General features: G+C 41.5%; 1 protein-coding gene across 12 annotated transcripts in view; it reads left to right on the forward strand.

Annotated features, from left to right (window-relative positions):
- Positions 1 to 17,159, forward strand: part of SDCCAG8 (SHH signaling and ciliogenesis regulator SDCCAG8) — a 231,402-nt gene that overhangs the window by 169,395 nt on the left and 44,848 nt on the right. Inside the window, exons 17-19 of one of the 12 annotated variants that reach the window (XR_008317478.1) lie at positions 8,967 to 9,001; positions 10,207 to 10,290; positions 13,802 to 14,266. The exons of 9 other annotated variants lie outside the window; for them this stretch is intronic. Coding sequence is in view for 2 of the 3 variants with exons in the window: in XM_053301680.1 (XP_053157655.1) it covers positions 8,967 to 9,001; positions 13,802 to 13,869 (103 nt within the window). In the remaining variant the exon portion in view is untranslated. Of the gene's footprint in view, positions 1 to 8,966; positions 9,002 to 10,206; positions 10,291 to 13,801; positions 14,267 to 17,159 lie in introns of those variants that run through there. 2 more of the 12 variants (XM_053301680.1, XM_053301670.1) reach the window with 2 other exon arrangements.

The following is a 17,159-nucleotide window of genomic DNA, read 5'->3' on the forward strand; positions in this document are numbered from 1 at the left end:
AAAAACAAAACCCCAAAAAACAACCCTTCTTCCTTACAGGCATTTTTAATTTTTAGTATATTAATTAGTTGGGGAAATAATACTCAGGATAAGAACAGCCTTGCTGGATCTGGCCCAAGGCCAATCTAGACCAGCATCCTGTTTCCCACAGTGACCCACCGGATGCCTCTGAGAAGTCCACAGTCAAGAGGTGAGGGCATGCCCTCTCTCCTGCTGTTGCTCCCCTGCAACTGGTATTTAGAGGTATCTTGCCTCTGAGGCTGGAGATGGCCTGTAGCCACCAGATTAATAGTCATTACTAGAACTATCTTCCATAGATTTGTCTAAGCCCCTTTTTAGAGCCATCCAAGCTTGTGTCCATTACCACATCCCATGGCAGAGAAGTCCATAGATTAGTTTTGTGCCGTGTGAAAAACAACTTCCTTTTGTTGGTCCTAAATTTCCTGGCCTTTGGTTTCATGGGATAACCCCTGATTCTAGTGTTGTGAGAGAGGGAGAAAAATTTATCTCTGTCCACTCTCTCTACCCCATGCATAATTTTATACACACCTCCCCGTAGTTATCTCTTTTCCAAACTAAAAAGCCCTGGGTGTTGTAGCCTTGCCTCATGAGGAAGATGCTACAGGCCCCTAATAATCTTGGTTGCCCTCTTCTGCAACTTGTCCATTTTTACAATGCCCTTCTTAAGATACGGTGACCAGAACGCAGTTTGGGTTGTGCATCTCTTTGTCCAGTTTCCTACATCCTTAGTCTAGGTTCCAACTTTAAAAATCTTTGACACAGGTCTCCCTAAGGGCCAAAGTAGCATGTCTAGTTTTGGCAGTGTGCACCTAGAAGCTTCTTCCTGTACAGAGGAGCTTCTTCCCATACAGAAGCTTCTTCCTGTATCAAGCCACCACAGCCCAAACAGTAGAGAACTGTTTTCCAGCAATGTGTTTACATGTCATCCCTCCTTTCTAACACTGGAATGGTCACCATACCTTTCTTGGTCCTACTGTGCTTTGTCCCAGTCATAATAGTCATACAAAAACTTGATGGAACAGTTAAAAAACCATGGGATATAGTGGATTTTAGATAGATAGATAGATAGATAGATAGATAGATAGATAGATAGATAGATAGATAGATATAGTACATATAAAATCTATAGAAAAGAAGATAGTAGGTCATACTGGCGGGGGTGCTCTACATGTCAAAAAAAGCAGAAAGCCCAATTAATTGAAAGATTCAAAATAAACTAAATATCTCTGGAAAGAAATTCCAGATTACAAAGTCATACAGAAATAAGAACATGCTATTTGTCCCTGAGCAAAACTCTGATGGCATACAAAAATAATTCAGGGGACAGCTAAAATTAAGATATTTAACAAACGTGAGTGGAAAACTGGCCCAAAGAGTCAACAGTCATATTTAATTTTAAGAGGGTTTTGTTTTCCCCAAAAAACAGTCCCTTTAAAGAAAGAGACCTCTTCAATGGTACTCTTAAAGGCATACCTAGGACAAGAATTTGAGCAAATTAGAGGAATAAACAATAAAAACATAATTACATTAGAAGTGAAAAACCAGTAAGACAAGCAACAGGACTATTAGATGACAAAGATGTAACCAGAATACTGAAGAAGACTGCAGAAAAGGTAAATTAATTTACCTTTTAGACAGGCTTCACTAAGAAGATTGAAAGATGTGTACCTGACCTGTTTATTTCAGATATTGCAGCTGAAGAACTTTGCCAAATTAAGGTGACAAGGGATGAACCTTTAGACCTAACTGAAAGAAAAGTAATTGACACTGCCTAGACCACTGTCTAAGGCCAATAGACAGTGTTTATTTGTGATATTTTTTTTTAAGAGTGTATGAGAGGGAGCCACGTAGATCTCAACCGAGTGAATTCCATAGCCTGTAGGGGATGACTGAGAAGACCCTGTCCCTTGTACTTGACAAGCAAGCTTCAGTAGGTGTCCACATGCAGAGCTGAGCTCTCCCTAACCAACCTTGAGAGTGGGGTAGATTCAGCTGGGAACTGGCAGGTTCTAAGGTACCTGGGCCCCAAGCTGTTTAGGGCTTTAAAAGGTGGTAATCTTTTGTTTTGTACCTGAAAACATATTGGTAGGCAGTGCATTCCTAAAATATCTCTAAGCTGGGTGGAACAGAAAAAAGACAGGAAAAACAGCAGAATATCAGATAGGTTTCACTGTAAATAAAAGCAAAGTAATGCTCTTTGGGACAATAAGAGTCTTAACTTGATCTAAATGTTATTAAGTCTAATTTGGCTATGATCAGTCAAGAAACATCTTGAAATCACTGTAGAAAACTCATTGATGCATCAACTCAATATGCTGTGGCAGTGAAAAGGGCAAATGCAGTGTTAGGATTTGCAATTAATAAATAGTAAGCATCACACCATTACCAATATATGGTGTGCCCACATTTTAAAAAACTGTAGGTAGATCTGATTGCCCAACCTCAAAAGGGTTATAATGCATTTTTCTCCTGGAAGGGTCCAAAAGGCTGTCTTGACATATTCCAAAATCCCCTGGCTGGTTGATAGAGCTGTGTACTGGGGGAGGGACTCCCCATCTTCCCAGACCACAGCTGTCATGAACTGGATACAGGGATTCTTAGGACTGAGTTCCTATTTTTGTTTCATTTCTCTTTCTTCTTTTTCTGCTCTGACCCTTCCCTTTTCCCATTGGGGTGGATCAGTAGATGGGGAGGAATTCCTCAAGGATGCTTCCAACAAAAGATGCCCCCTTTAAGCAGGGCTTCAAAGCATCTTCAGCATCAATCAGCACATGGTGACCAATTCTTTTTTCTCAGGAACATTCTATCTTTCAGGAGAGGAACTTGCTTCACTGGATGCCAGTGCACCAAAGAAGCTGGGAAGGACTGAGAGAAATCTCTCTACCCATGGATCACCTAGCCAGTTGCCCTGAATACCATACAGATGGGTGACATGGCCATTGTTTTTAATTTGTGGTGCACTGTAATGAGCCCATTATCTTCAGGGGCGGATTAAGCTTTTTGCTGTCCATAGGCAGCCAAAGATTTGCCGCCCTGGCAAGGGCTGCCCTTTACAAGTCAAGGGCTTGGGGGTGAGGCAGGGGAAAGTTAAGTCTGTTTTAAATCGCTTTTACAACCACAGCTGTGTGATAGTGGTATGACAGGGATGGCAGCGAGAGCTCCTAGTGGGCCCACCTGCCTCCCAAATCATGACAGTTTGGGCCGTGGGATGGTGGTGGTGACTGAGGTTTTTAAAAGTATTAAAAACAGATTTAACTTCCCCCTGTCCCCCCAAGATTTGCCACCCCTCAAAATTTGCCGCTATAGGCTATATTGCCTTTGCAGTAAACCACCCCTGGTTCTCCTGACCAGCAATTAGATGGTAGGAGACAGAAAAGCCAGCTATTGTTGATCATGAGAACCCATGGGAAGGCTGCCTACCCAGCCTGTTCACACCTGGGAAGCCTGACTTCTGTACCTTGATGTTTACTGAGGTAAGATGAAAATAGCAGCTATTCTACCTCAGTTATTGCTTGCGTGTGTAAAATGCAGTCATAAGAGTCTCCGGCAGTCAGTGGCCATTTTTGTCAGAGAGTTCTGTGGCCAGAGGGGCCAATCGGAGCAGATCAGGACCCAGTTCCATTTTCTCCCCGTAGAGCCTTCTCTTGCTGCTATCATCTGTGGGTTGATTTAACAGCCAAACAAAGGCTCTGCTCATCTGCCAGGAATGGTGTAGGAACTCTTCCCTCCCCCAAATCACCCCCAGATGTTTGCCTGAAAGATCTTGTTGGACTTCATAGCAGCATGTTAATCCTAATTCGCAGTCACAGCTAGTGGGGTCCCCCTTCTTAGGATCTAAGTACTTTGGAAGGGAGATACACATACATCTCCACACAGGTGGATGTATGCGCATCCACATCCTGTATGGATGTGGATATGTATCCACATCCTGGATATCGTGCTAGATAAGCAGAAAGCTCTTTTCACAGGCAAAGAAGAGGCAAGAAAGGCCAAAGCACTTCTACAATGTAATTATAGGTGGCCCTCATTATTCATGGGGGTTCTGTTCTTGCCTATAGGTATGAATACAGAACCACGAATAACAAAGCCTTGAGTCAATGGTAATTGGGTGGTTAGGTTCGTAACAAAACAAAACAGAAAGGTCCAAAAAAGCAAGGGGTGCAGAAATAAGTGAAGAAAAGGACAGTACCTTAGTCTCCAGCTCTCCAACAATGCCCCCCCCACCCCTAAAATGGTCAAATATTTGCTCATTTTTAAGAGCCACAAGATGGCTCTCTGCTGGAAAATGGCAGCCAGAAATGACATTGGAAGTCATTTCCAGGTCATTTCCTGCCACTCAAAACTGTGGATAGGTGAATTTCACCTATCTTTCTACCTGTGGATAATGAAACTGGGTCTCTAAGACTCAATCGCGGATATGCAAAACCGCAGATACACAAAACCACGGATACAGAGTCGGCAGTGAACAAAGGCCACCTGTATTGCAAAACCATGTTGAAGCCCAGATCATACAGGGAACCACCCTCGGGGAAAGGATCCATCAGCTTTCCTATTCAGTTTCTCCTCTGCAAGAGATGCCAATGTCACCTATTCTTCAGTGACCCTCTGGGGCCATCTTTAGGACCTTGTGAACTGGTGAATGTTGGTGAAAGTCTCCACAGGGCATGACCTGTAGCTAGCTGGGGATCCTAGTGAGAGTCCCTAAGATCCAGAAGCCAAATTGTGCATGGCAGTGATCTCACAGCTTCTGGATTTCATGGCAATACTGCCAGTCTTACCTCCACAACAGGGCTCTGCGGTCTATTGAATTATTTTTACCATTCCAAAGAAGAAAAGGAATATAGACACTGTTCTTTACCTGAAAAGATTGAACATGCAGGTTTGTATACAATGCGAAGTACTTTGAGTACTGAGCACTACCCTTCAGATATGCCTTTCCTTCTCCACCTCAGGGTTTTTTTTTACAAAGGTCTTCATAGGGCTTGTTTCATATTTGAAGTTGCAGGGAATAGCAGTGTACCCTTCTCTCACCAACTTTTTAATTGGGTGCCCTCCCTTCTAGCAAGCAGAATCAGACATGGCCAAGACCATCTTTTGCCTGAGGAAGCACAGTTTCATCATCAATTGGGAAAAGAGTTCCCTCAGTCTTTAGCAATATATAGTATAGATTGCCTGGAAGTGACAGTTCTCTGTGAATCAGGAGATTCCTCTCTGTGCAGAGATAAGGTGAGATCCTAGGGATATCTGGTTCATTGCAGCAATAGATACAGCCTGATGAACTTGGTGAAGCTTCAGAGGATTCTGGTGTCATGTCAGGACATGGTCTCTTGGTTAATGTTCCATTCTGAACCATTGCAGAGATGCCTCCTATCCTACCAAAGCCACATTGCAGATAGGGCAAACTGTGTAACCCATTTGGGGTCAAATACCATGGTCGATGGTATCAAAAGCTGCAGAGAAATCCAAAAGGATCAGCAGAGTCATACTTCCTCTTTCGATAGCCAGTTGGAGATCATCCATCAGGCTGGCCAAGGCAGTTTCAACCCCATAGCCCACACGAAGGCCAGTTTGAAATACGTCTAGATAATCTGCATCATCCAAACCTGGAGCTGAGAAGCCACCACCCGCTCAATCACCATGCCCAACCATGGAAGGTTAGAAAAAGATCTGTAATTAGCTAATTCAGAGGGATCCAGTGCAGTTTTCTTCAAAAGTGTTTTAATAATAGCCTCCATAAGACAAGGAGGCATCCTGTCATCCCTCAGAGAAGCACCTCCACAGTAGACTCTGCAGTAACTGTGGAATCCAGCTCGGCCCAAATATGAGATATTTTATCTTCAAAAAAGCCGTTAAAAATGTCACAGTAAGTGACCAGTGGTTACAAGTTTAAATTAAAGGGGGAGGGGTACATAGCCCTCTCACAACCCTAGATAACTCAGCAGGACATGAATGCTGGACATGAATGTGTGGAAGCAATATGGGCAGAAAAGAACTGCTTCTTTGCCAGAGCATAAATCTTCAAATGTGCTCTGTGTTCTGCCCAATCAGATTTGTGTCCGACCAGACTTGTCTTCCTCCACTTGTGTTCTAGTCATCTTCCTCACTGCTTCAGCTCCCATAGTTCATCCGAATACCACGGGGCTATCTTTAAAGCAAGTCAGAAAGGATGCTTAGGAGCGATTGTGTCTACTGCTCTAGTGAGTCCATTTCCATGTTTGCACCAGAGCATTGCTAGCAGAGCCAACCCTAAACCCCAACAAGGCTTCTTGGAATCCTCTTGGATCCAATAACATCCTCAGGTGGCCCAGTCGCATAGATCCTTTACTCCTGCAGAGGTGGGTCTTGGCTGTGAGTTCTATCTTAACCAGATGGTGATCTGACCATGACAATGGGGAGATGACCAGTGTCCCCACCCATGGAATACCACCCTGATTAATGACTGAGTAGAGATAGTGTACCCTGTCAGGTGGTGCTTTAAGGTGTTTTACAAAATATATCAAACATGATGTACTTTTTAAAAATGTGTCACTGTATTTGGTTTCTTTCTTTTCTTTTAAAAAAGAAGGAATTTGTGAGGAAAGAAGAATACATTAAAACTGAATCAAGTGTGGATCTCTACATAGCATACAAAAGTGTTTTCAGAAGTTTTAAAAAAATGTATAAAGGAAAATGAGTGGTGGTGGGGGAGATACCCAGAGAGAGTAAGTTCTAAACTGTATGGTTATCACAGTAAAATTGTAAGGATGAATGTAAGATTCCCAAGCATCAGAAAATGCAAGTATTCCAGGAGCAAGTATTTAATATAACCAAAGTCTATACAGTTCAGGGTGTTAAACCTTGTAAGGTGGTTGTAAGGATAATTTTCTTGATATTTACTGTGGACCAGTCCAGACATGACTAAACTTCTCTATGTATGTGAAGCAGCCGGACACAGCTGCATGGAGGAGCACTGTCTGGCTTGATGGGTCCCTGGAAATAGCTTCTGCTTTATTGGCTGAAAAATGTGCTGCTGTGTTCAATGCCAAGAAGCAGTAGCTGTGACCAGGAACATGTTAGGTCAGATGTTGTTTCCTCATTGGTAACATCCCTGAGAATGGATGGACTACTTCACATGTTTACTTGCATATGAACCGGTTCAAAATTACTATGAAGCACACACATGTCTTGTTTGTCTTCAGATTCCTTTCAAGATAAAATAATGAACACAACTTGACCAGTTAAATACTAACATTGGCAAGTGGTAGCCTGTCAAATCTGGCTCCCTGAGAGTTGCCAACTGACATTTCAGTTGCTTGCTAGCAGGATGTGGAATAGGAAGGAGGAATTCCATAGGTGTAGCTATATTAGTCTTCAACAAAACAAAAAGGAGTCTGTGACACCTTTAAAGACTATGGTATAGAGAAAAACAATGGTCAACGTCCAGTGCGGAGGAGCTGTACAACTCTCAGGAACATATTTTTGGGTGATACAAAAGGCTTCTGGGCAAAGGGGAAGTTATCAAAATCCATTGTCCCCTCACAAAAGTGCCAGTACTCAGTCAGTTGATCCCATCTGTAGCACCAGCACATCTCAGAGAGCACCAGTGCTTCAGTCATTAAGATGTCAGCCACTGATTTTGAGATAGTGTCTATGTATATATCAATATTTATCTATCTATCTGTCTATATGTCAGTGCTGTCCTAACATGTTTATAGCTCAATCATCACATTTTATAATTGGAAGGGAACTTGGAGATCCTCTAGTTCAACCCACTACTCAGGGTACGAAATCGCTACAGCATCCCTGACAGGTGGCCATCCAGCCTCTGTCTGCAAATCTCACTGAGTTCTGTGGAATTTACTCCCTAGTACTTATGACTGCAAAGTCACCTAATGGTACAGCGGAGAAATGACTTGATTAGCAAGTCAGAGGTTGCCGGTTCAAATCCCCACTGGTATGTTTCCCAGACTATGGGAAACACCTAAATCGGGCAGCAGCGATATAAGAAGATGCAGAAAAGCATCATCTCATACTGCGCGGGAGGAGGCAATGGTAAACCCCTCCTGTATTCTACCAAAGACAACCACAGGGCTCTCTGTGGTTGCCAGTAGTCAACACTGAATCAATGGCACAGTTTCCCTTTACTTATGACTACAGCCTTACGTACTCCATTAATCTGTGGAAAGACAGTATGGAGAATGTGTCTACATGGAGCCAGCGTGGTGTATAGGGATGTGCATGAACTGGTTCGCAGGCCATGTTGGAGGCCTGCGAACCGGTTTGCTGGTCTGGTGGTCCAACAGACCGTCGCGCGGGGGGGGGTTGCTTTAAGAGCAGGGGGGTTGTACTTATCCCTCCTGCTGCTTTTCCCCCTCCAGCGCTCCAGTTTTAAGCAAAATCTTCGGGGTAGCAGCGGTCCTCCCTGCCGCTGCCGCCCCCTTGTTGTTTGCCAAATGCAGAAGTAACTCCTGCGCATGCGCCGACCGCCGCATGCGTCACGCACGTGCGGGAGTTACTTCTGCATTTGGCAAACAACAAGGAGGCAAGGGTGGCAGGGAGAACTGCTGCCGCCCCGAAAATTCTGCTTAGAACTGGACCACCGGAGGCGGGAAAGCAGCAGGAGGGGTAAGTACAACCCCCCCGCCCTTAAAGCAACACTCCCCCAGCGTCGGACCGCGTCTCCATGGTCCGTGCACATCCCTAGTGGTGTAGTGGTTAGAGTGCCGGACTAGGACTGGGGAGACCCGAGTTCAAATCCCCATTCAGCCATGATACTTGCTGGGTGACTCTGGGCCAGTCACCTCTCTCTCAGCTTAATCTACTTCACAGGGTTGTTGTGAGGAGAAACCTAAGTATGTAGTACACTGCTCTGGGCTCCTTGGAGGAAGAGCAGGATATAAAATGTAAAAATAATAATAATAAATAATACATACAAATCCAATTGTATCTCACTTCATTTTCAATAGGCAAATGGTGCACTTAAACCGGCATTCTCTGAAATGTGAGTCATTGCCCTTAATTTCTTATGGTTGTGTTATTAAATTGTTTTAAAGATTGTATTTGATTCAGTTTCCTAAGGACAGGTAAAACATTCAACTTGGGAGCACTGGATATCATTTAGAATTCAGAGTGTTGCATCGGCATAACTTGCAGTGGTGCAAAACACCTTCCCTAATTAAGCTCCTGAATTCCTGTGAAAAGCCTGGGCTAAGTGTGAGTAATCCTCCAGGAACAGCAGGATATGGCATAGGGGATACTCCAGGGTGAGGGGAAATATTTGGAAACTACAAATGGAGCAATGCCTCTTCTAGCCGTTTCTCTCATGATTTCTAGGTATCCTCCTCACACTACAGTCCGATGCCTTTTTTCAAGGTCCTCAATCCCACAGTGGGAATTGAATACCTCAAGTTTTCCAGGGGTCAGGGAGCTTCAGTAAGGAGGAGAGGGTGGGGAAGGTACCTTGTGCTCAGGATGCTACCCAGTCTTCACAACAACCTCACAACAACCATTTTGTAGGATTTTTTCCCCTTAGAAAAATGCTGCTCCTACATTTTTATTTGGTTTTCTTTAGTGGAGTAATTCTTGCTCACTTCCAAAAGTCCTCGTTCCATGTTCACAGTTCTCTTCCTTCCCATATTTGCTTGTTCAATTGCACTAACTAATAATTTTCCAAATGTGAAATGTTACAGTTTGTGCTTTTTTTCACCTGCTGCATGATTAATATTTTGCATTTTAAAATGGGCTTTTAACACCTACTTAAGCAATTTTTTCTAGTGTAGTTCAAAGGAAAAGCCTAGATGATTGGCAGTTTGGGGCAGATGTATGTCTATTCCTCAGGCATCAGTGGCTGTAAGTTAACAATTTAAAAAAAAAAAAGTTACAGCCATCTGTGTAACAAGACGGCAGAAATCTTTACTTGCCTGTTACTATAAATAAGAAGGAAACTTGTCTGAATTCATAGATGTTGGATTTATAAAGACTCGATGTGTCAAATCCTAACTGTGTGCCATGCTGCTGGGATGTGTTAGCAGCCAAGTACCTGGAGTGGTCTTCCCTTCAGACATTTTAGGGAAGCACAGCATTTCTGGAAAGCTATCTCTCTAGCAAAACATGCGAGATTTTTTGTGATTTTTTAAAAAGCACTTCACCCAAGGGAACGGCCTGATTTCTCTCTCTTTTCTTCCCTCTCTCCTTCCATGTGGATAGCTGATATGGCAAAATGATCTGAAATTGAACTTTAATTATTGGAGTGACCTGTTTAATCCAGTCGGGTGAAATCATTGTAAATGGGTAAATGATTGCAACTAGTTTATTATTTGTGCAAATAACATGAGTTAACATAATGTAGAAATATTATTTATTCTGGACATCTCTTCAGACATAAATCAGTACTTTTTCCTTCTGATTGGCATTCATTTTTAAAACCTTGGGACATGGTTCAGTCAATTTTTTTTAAGGTACTGGGGGGAAACAGCTTTTACTTAATGACTGACATGCTCTTTAGCCATAGGAGGGTGTAGCTCCACCCTTTTAAGGAGCGGTTAAACTAGCTGCCTCCAGACGTGCACACAAGAATTAGGGATGTGCACAAACCGGTTCAGCGGTCCTTTTCCAGACCACCAGATCAGTACGGAGGTCTGGCATTTGGACCAGAAGTGGTAAACTAACTGCCCTCCATAAACCCTGTTCTATATGCACAAACTGTTGGACAGATGGTTCGGCGACTGGGGGGGGGGTTACCTTTAAGGAGCGTGTGTCGGGCACTTCCGTTTTTACACTGAGGTATACAACAGCCCTGTGCCAGCAGTTTTGGAGGCAGTGCCGGCAGGAGCAACATGGAAGCGGGGTAAGGGCACCCTACCTGCTCCTTAAAGGTAACCCCCGCCGCCACCACCAAAACCATCTGTCCAACGGTTTGTGCATATCCCAACAGGAATTGGAATGTGATTTTCGCTTCTCTCCCCTCTCAAAAAAGCCCTAATTGCTTGTCGAGATATGTCCTGGAGGGCTGCACAGCCCTCAGGGACATATTTCCACCAGTGAGCAGGGCTTATGGAGGGCAGTTAGTTTAGCACGTCTTATAAGGGCAGAGCTCTTGCTCCACCCTCTGAAGGCTGTGGAGAATGTCAGGCAGTATGTTTAGTTGTTTAAATACAGTGCAAATGAACAAGAACAGGAAGTGGATTTTTAATATGCCTTGCTGTATCATATTATTTTATTTTCTATACCAGTTGTCTATTTAATATGTCTGTGCTTCGGTGTTAAGTATTACTTACATAAAATGTTCATTTATTAATTAAGATTCACTCCCAACTATAAAAACATTGGGAGCAGCATCCTGACCTTTGCCAAGCTGTCAGCAGAGGTTCATTCTGTGTATGGAAGGAGAGTTCTGATTGCACAAGGGCCCTTTGCAGGAGTGCAGCTCTCCATTCATTCACCACTGCACCAAAGGTCTGAATAACATCCCTGATGTGTTAAACAATACAAGACCTGAAATATTCTGTGACTCAATATGAATTGCCCAAGAAGTATGTTGAACAAGGAGACAGCATTAGTGGTATGAAATACATTGCTTACAGTTTCCATGGTGTGCCTATCTTCTGAATTTTCAGAATGCCTTTGAGGTGTCAGTGCAAATGTATTGGTCATGCAAATCAATTTATTGGATCAGTGCATGCTTATTGTAAGAACATTTTTATTTCAGTTTTGTAATATTTTACTTGGCAAACATGATTATTTTGCCAAGTAAATAATGATAAATATTATTTTTGTAACTGAATCGCAGTGTGACTCATGAAATGATTTATGTTCTACCTTTAACGTTGCAAGTAAGCACTATCCTTCAGATTCCTCAAGATCTTTTAAAATGTGGTGCCACTATGAGCACCCTATGGTTATGAGAATAGGACACTTGAATGACTGTGTTATAAGTGCATAATGAAAACCATATTACATTCTGCTTAGGCCACACACTTTTTCTTTCTTTCCTAAGTGTATTTGTCTCGGCTAAGCAGAAAATTCATTACCAAATCGCTTTGCATGACCTAAACATTTAGTGTGTTGTGTCTTAAAGAAAGCATTAAGCTGCTAATCTAAGATCAAAGGACTGAGCAAGTGCAACATAATGCTAGCACACTTGTGGAAGAAACTTATTTACGTAATGCTAGATAGCAGGAACAGCATGGTATATCCCAAAATAGGCATCTGGTTCAGAAGCTCCCCCAAAATGACCCATGAGCATAAAAGTTGTCATAGATAATATCCTGGCTTTATTTTAAGTGCATTCTATTAAGTGCATTTTTATTTTAAGTGCATGCACTTAGTCAGAATGGGGACCCTATTTAATACTTCTAAAACAGGTTTCTGGTGATGTAGTTTTTCTTTAAATAGTGAGTATTTAAATACCTGGCTACCTACATCTGTCTCATTTTCTTCATTCCATATTGTGGATGCATCTGTGTGTTTAAAGTTCAGTTTCTGTGTGGTATCCCTGTGATATTTCCGATGCACAGTGTGATGTTTTGCAAGTATCAGCCAGAGACAGAAACTGCACAGCAGTTCAGTAGCAAATACCCACACTGGGTATTTAACAATAATTGGGCTCTTTCTACTGGCCTTACATGAACTCCGAGTAGTACTAAAATCTAATTACCAGCCCATTTGGCAAAGTACTTTAAGTGGTACCACATTTGCTTTTGGTTTTGCTTGAGTTGCGATGCTTTCCGAGACTCGAGCCATTTTGAAATCTTCATTTCCACATATAGAGCTTGAAAGGCATTTTAAATGCCTTTAAATACTGGCATGAAGCATCGTTGCAGAAGTGTTAAATAATTGTAAACCCAGACTCCAAAATGCCATGCTTGCTCTAGCCATGTTATTTACACCAGGGACTTGTATGGAAGTTACATTGGTAAGGAACATGAATGTTATGCATTATGGATATCTGCAGCACTACATAATAGAAACACAGAAGGGATAAAGTTCTCATTTATTTATTTTTTAAATTCTAGGCAGCTTCTCTCAGGTTTTTGTTTTTGTGTTGTTGTTTTTTGCAACTAGCAACCATTAATATTTACAAGAAAACAGCTTGCCCACAATTTTAATCGCCTCGCCTTTGCTGCTATAACATATCCCCATCTATTGTTTTTCAAATCTGATCCTAAACCATGATTTGATAAGTTGCACACTTGCTGGGAGGACAAAGTGCTGTCTAAATACCTTTAAAGCTATTTCTCCCCATGATTCTGTAGCCCTCAATGTATGAGGCAAGTCTTTCTTAAGCTAATCAGGCCAGTTGCTAAGAGAGACATGGATTTTTCTGTGATCACTCCTCCACAGTCCACAGTAGTTCTTGTATCCATCTTGGGTCAGGATCTGTGTTGGGCTATGTGACCTACTGCTTGTTGTTTTGTTGCTGCTACTGCTGGAGGCTGTATCATTAACTAGTTGTTATGATGCTGGTGATGTATCCATTTAGGTATTAAAAAATTCCTAAATTCCCTGGACCATAAAGAGTTGTGTGAGTCCATGTGATTTCTCTGTCTGACTCTTCTGAGAAACAAAACAAGTTGTTTCCACCCACTAAGCAATATTTCTTACATTGCTTTATTTAACACTGGGGAAGTACAAGCACAGTTGTTTTTTCTTAGGGTTTGCTCAGGCCTTGAGAAGTTTTGCTTTGACCAAGCTGTAACACAAAATACATATGAGTATTACTAAAAGCATGTGGCTGTGCACTTAATCAAGCAGCTCTTGAAATATTTCTGAAGCATCAGTAATACTTTGTCTGTCTTTTCAGTGATTGCATCTTTTTGGTGCAAAGAGTTAAAACACCTCCAGGATGAAATTGGACATGGGCAGTCTTGAAGAAGAGAAATATTGAGAAACCACTGAACCAAAGAACACAAAGCTTTCTCACAAGCACATAGGTCTAACTACTGCACTTGCTGGCCTAAAAGCTATTGTAGTTTCTGCCATAGTGAGTGTGTACTGTGACAAATCCAGTATGCATACATTTTCAACATGTATCATAACTGAGCATTACAAAAAAACTACTAAAAATTGTGAAATGAGGCATAAGTGAAATTGCCTTTAAAAGGCTGGGTATGAATGGAATTGGCTGTCAAAATGTCAGTCCCATGTCAACAAAATCCTCAGGATATTAAAATATCTAACATTTTGTCCTCTTTGCAGTTCCATTTTTTAAATAGCAATGAAACATTTTAGGCAGTGCATTTCTGGGGGATTATTGCATTTCTCGGGCGGCTGAAACTACTCGCCCTTCAGCCTTATGCCTCGCAACACACCCGAGGCAAGCATTAATCCCCAGCAAAGCACTGCCTGCCTTGTCTTATTGCTTAATTATTATACCTATTTAATGCTACTTAGAACATTGTCAGCTGTTGAGAAAAGGTAATTATCACTAGTCAAATGACACACACTTTTTTGGCTGCCTTACGGATACACATTTTACTGGTACCTTGATACATAATGAAGCCTGATAGCAAAACTTTTGCTTGTCTCTTCTTCAAGCCCCAGCTGTTTCCCTGCTAAATTCATCCCATCTGTCTCCCCTTCCGTAAGGCTGTAGGCAGTATAGCATAAGTACAGAAGCAGTTCAGTGCTATTTTGGATAAACATAGCTGAAATTTGAATCCTTGCCATTTGCAATGCACACATTTTGTTTTACTGCTGTAAAGAGAGCTGTCAAAATAAAAACGACATGGATAATTCACTGAAATGTAGTCAAATGTAAGGAAGTTTCAAATGAATATAATATATATATATATTTATTATTATTTTCATACATACATGTGCACACACACTCACACACTTATGGTCAGTTTTTATATATGATTACTTATGCAACTGATGACCTCTCAACAGCACTACATCTTAAACATATGGCATTGCATACAGAAAGCACTCCAGCCCAGTGACTAATATTTTGGATGTCTTGTCCCCAGAGCCCAAGGGTTTACAGTAATATATTATGAGCAATACTAGCAAGTTATCTAATTTTACTGGGTTTTCCCTCAGTCTTATGATGGAATTGGGTAATTGGCATTAATTCAAATCAACCCACATTTCCTTTCCATATACATCTATTGTCCCAGGAAATGAAAGTTATTACAACTTACACTTGTGAGCCATTTCCATCTTCTCAGAAACTGTTACATTCACCAGCTATTGTGGAGTCAGCCTGACATCCACAAAAAAGAGAATTGGCATAATTATTTATTTTTTACTGAGTAATGTAATACTCAGTAATGATTCTGTATGCAGTATATTGACTCTGCATTTTGTTATTTATTTATTTATTTATTTTTAGTTTGGAAGGAGGTGGTTTAGAAGTAACTAAATTATGTTTAATCTTCCCGGAGAAAAATATTTAATATCCCAATTTTCTGAAATATACAGTCTCTTTTCTGAAATATACAGATGTACAGATAGAATCTAAGGGCTGGCTCACATAATCAGTCACATGCCAGTTGAATGAAAACCAGAAATCTTGGCAGTGTGTGCACTTCCATGAAGTATGTCATATGAACTCATGATCTTTTAGCAATTTCAGATTGGTGCCATACCAAACCCACATTAAGCTGACATTGACAAGCCAAGTTCACATCTCAGATTACAGATCTTGTCTTTATATCAGATTATTATTATTATTTATTTATTTTACACAGTCAGACAGGTGTTATTGACTGGTTTGTTTTATCCAGACATCGAGTCCTTCCCAAGGACCTGGGATGCCAGAATTTTATTGTCAATGTTGTTGCTGTTGTTATAGATATCGTCGCAGAATATAGGCTGTTCCCAGTAAAGCTGCTTTTTGTAATTGTCTGAAGGTGATTTCTGTGGCCCCTATGGTGTTGAGGTGCTCTTCAAGGTCTTTTGGAACTGCACCCAGGGCGCCAATGACCACTGGGATTATTTTGGTCTTTTTCTGCCACAGCCTTTCAATTTCAATTTGTAGATCTTTGTATTTGGTGATTTTTTTCTATTTCTTTTTCTTCTATTCTGCTATCCCTTGGTATTGCTATGTCGATTATTTTGACTTGTTTTTCTTTCTTCTCGACTACAGTGATATCTGGTGTATTGTGTGGCAGATGTTTGTCTGTTTGTAGTCGGAAGTCCCATAATATTTTTACATCTTCATTTTCTTCAACTTTTTCAATTTTATGGTCCCACCAATGTTTGGCTACAGGTAGCTTGTATTTTTTGCAGATGTTCCAGTGTATCATCCCTGCTACTTTGTCATGCCTTTGTTTGTAGTCAGTCTGTGTGATCTTTTTACAACAGCTGATTAGGTGGTCCACGGTTTCATCTGCTTCTTTATAAAGGCGGGCACTTGCTGTTTGTGGTGGATTTTTCTACTTTTGCTCTTATTGCATTTGTTCTTAGTGCCTGTTCTTGTGCAGCCAGACAATATTAGACACTCTGTTTCTTTCTTCAAGTTGTTATTCTTAAGCCATTGCCAGGTCTTGGTGATGTCTGATTTTCCAGTTATATTGTGCAAATATTGACCATGCAGGGGCTTATTTTTCCATTTTTCTGCTCGGTTCTTGACTTGTTCTTTCTTGTAGGCCTGCTTTGTTTCGTTTCGTTGGTGTTGAATAGTTTCACATTATTGACCATTTGAAGTGCATCTTCTTCACTGTCCTTGATATATTCTTCAAGGCCTCTTTTTTCTCCTCTACTGTTTGATGGACTTGCAGCATTCCTCTTCCACCTGAGCTGCGAGGGAGGTATAGCCTATCTACATCACTGCGGGGGTGCAGAGTATGATTGATGGTCATGATTTTCCTGGTCTTACGATCTAGCGTCTCTAGCTCTGCCTGGGTCCAGTCTATTATTCCTGCAGTGTCTCTGATAACAGGTATAGCCCAGGTGTTTATGGCTTGTATGGTGTTCCCGCCATTGAGTTTGGACTTGAGGATTTTTCTAACGCTCCTGATGTATTCACTTCCCATTTTTCTTTTAACTTCAGTGTGTGCGATGTTATCAGCCTGGAGAATGCCCAAGTCTTTGTAAGGTTCTTTCTCTTCCAGGTGCTTGACCTTGCTTCCATTGGGCAGTTCTATTCCTTCTGTTTTTCTTATTTTCCCTCTGTTCATTATTAATGCAGCACACTTGTCTAGTCCAAACTCCAT

The sequence above is a fragment of the Hemicordylus capensis genome, chromosome 1 (genome assembly GCF_027244095.1).
Source record: "Hemicordylus capensis ecotype Gifberg chromosome 1, rHemCap1.1.pri, whole genome shotgun sequence".
Classification (NCBI taxonomy): domain Eukaryota; kingdom Metazoa; phylum Chordata; class Lepidosauria; order Squamata; family Cordylidae; genus Hemicordylus; species Hemicordylus capensis.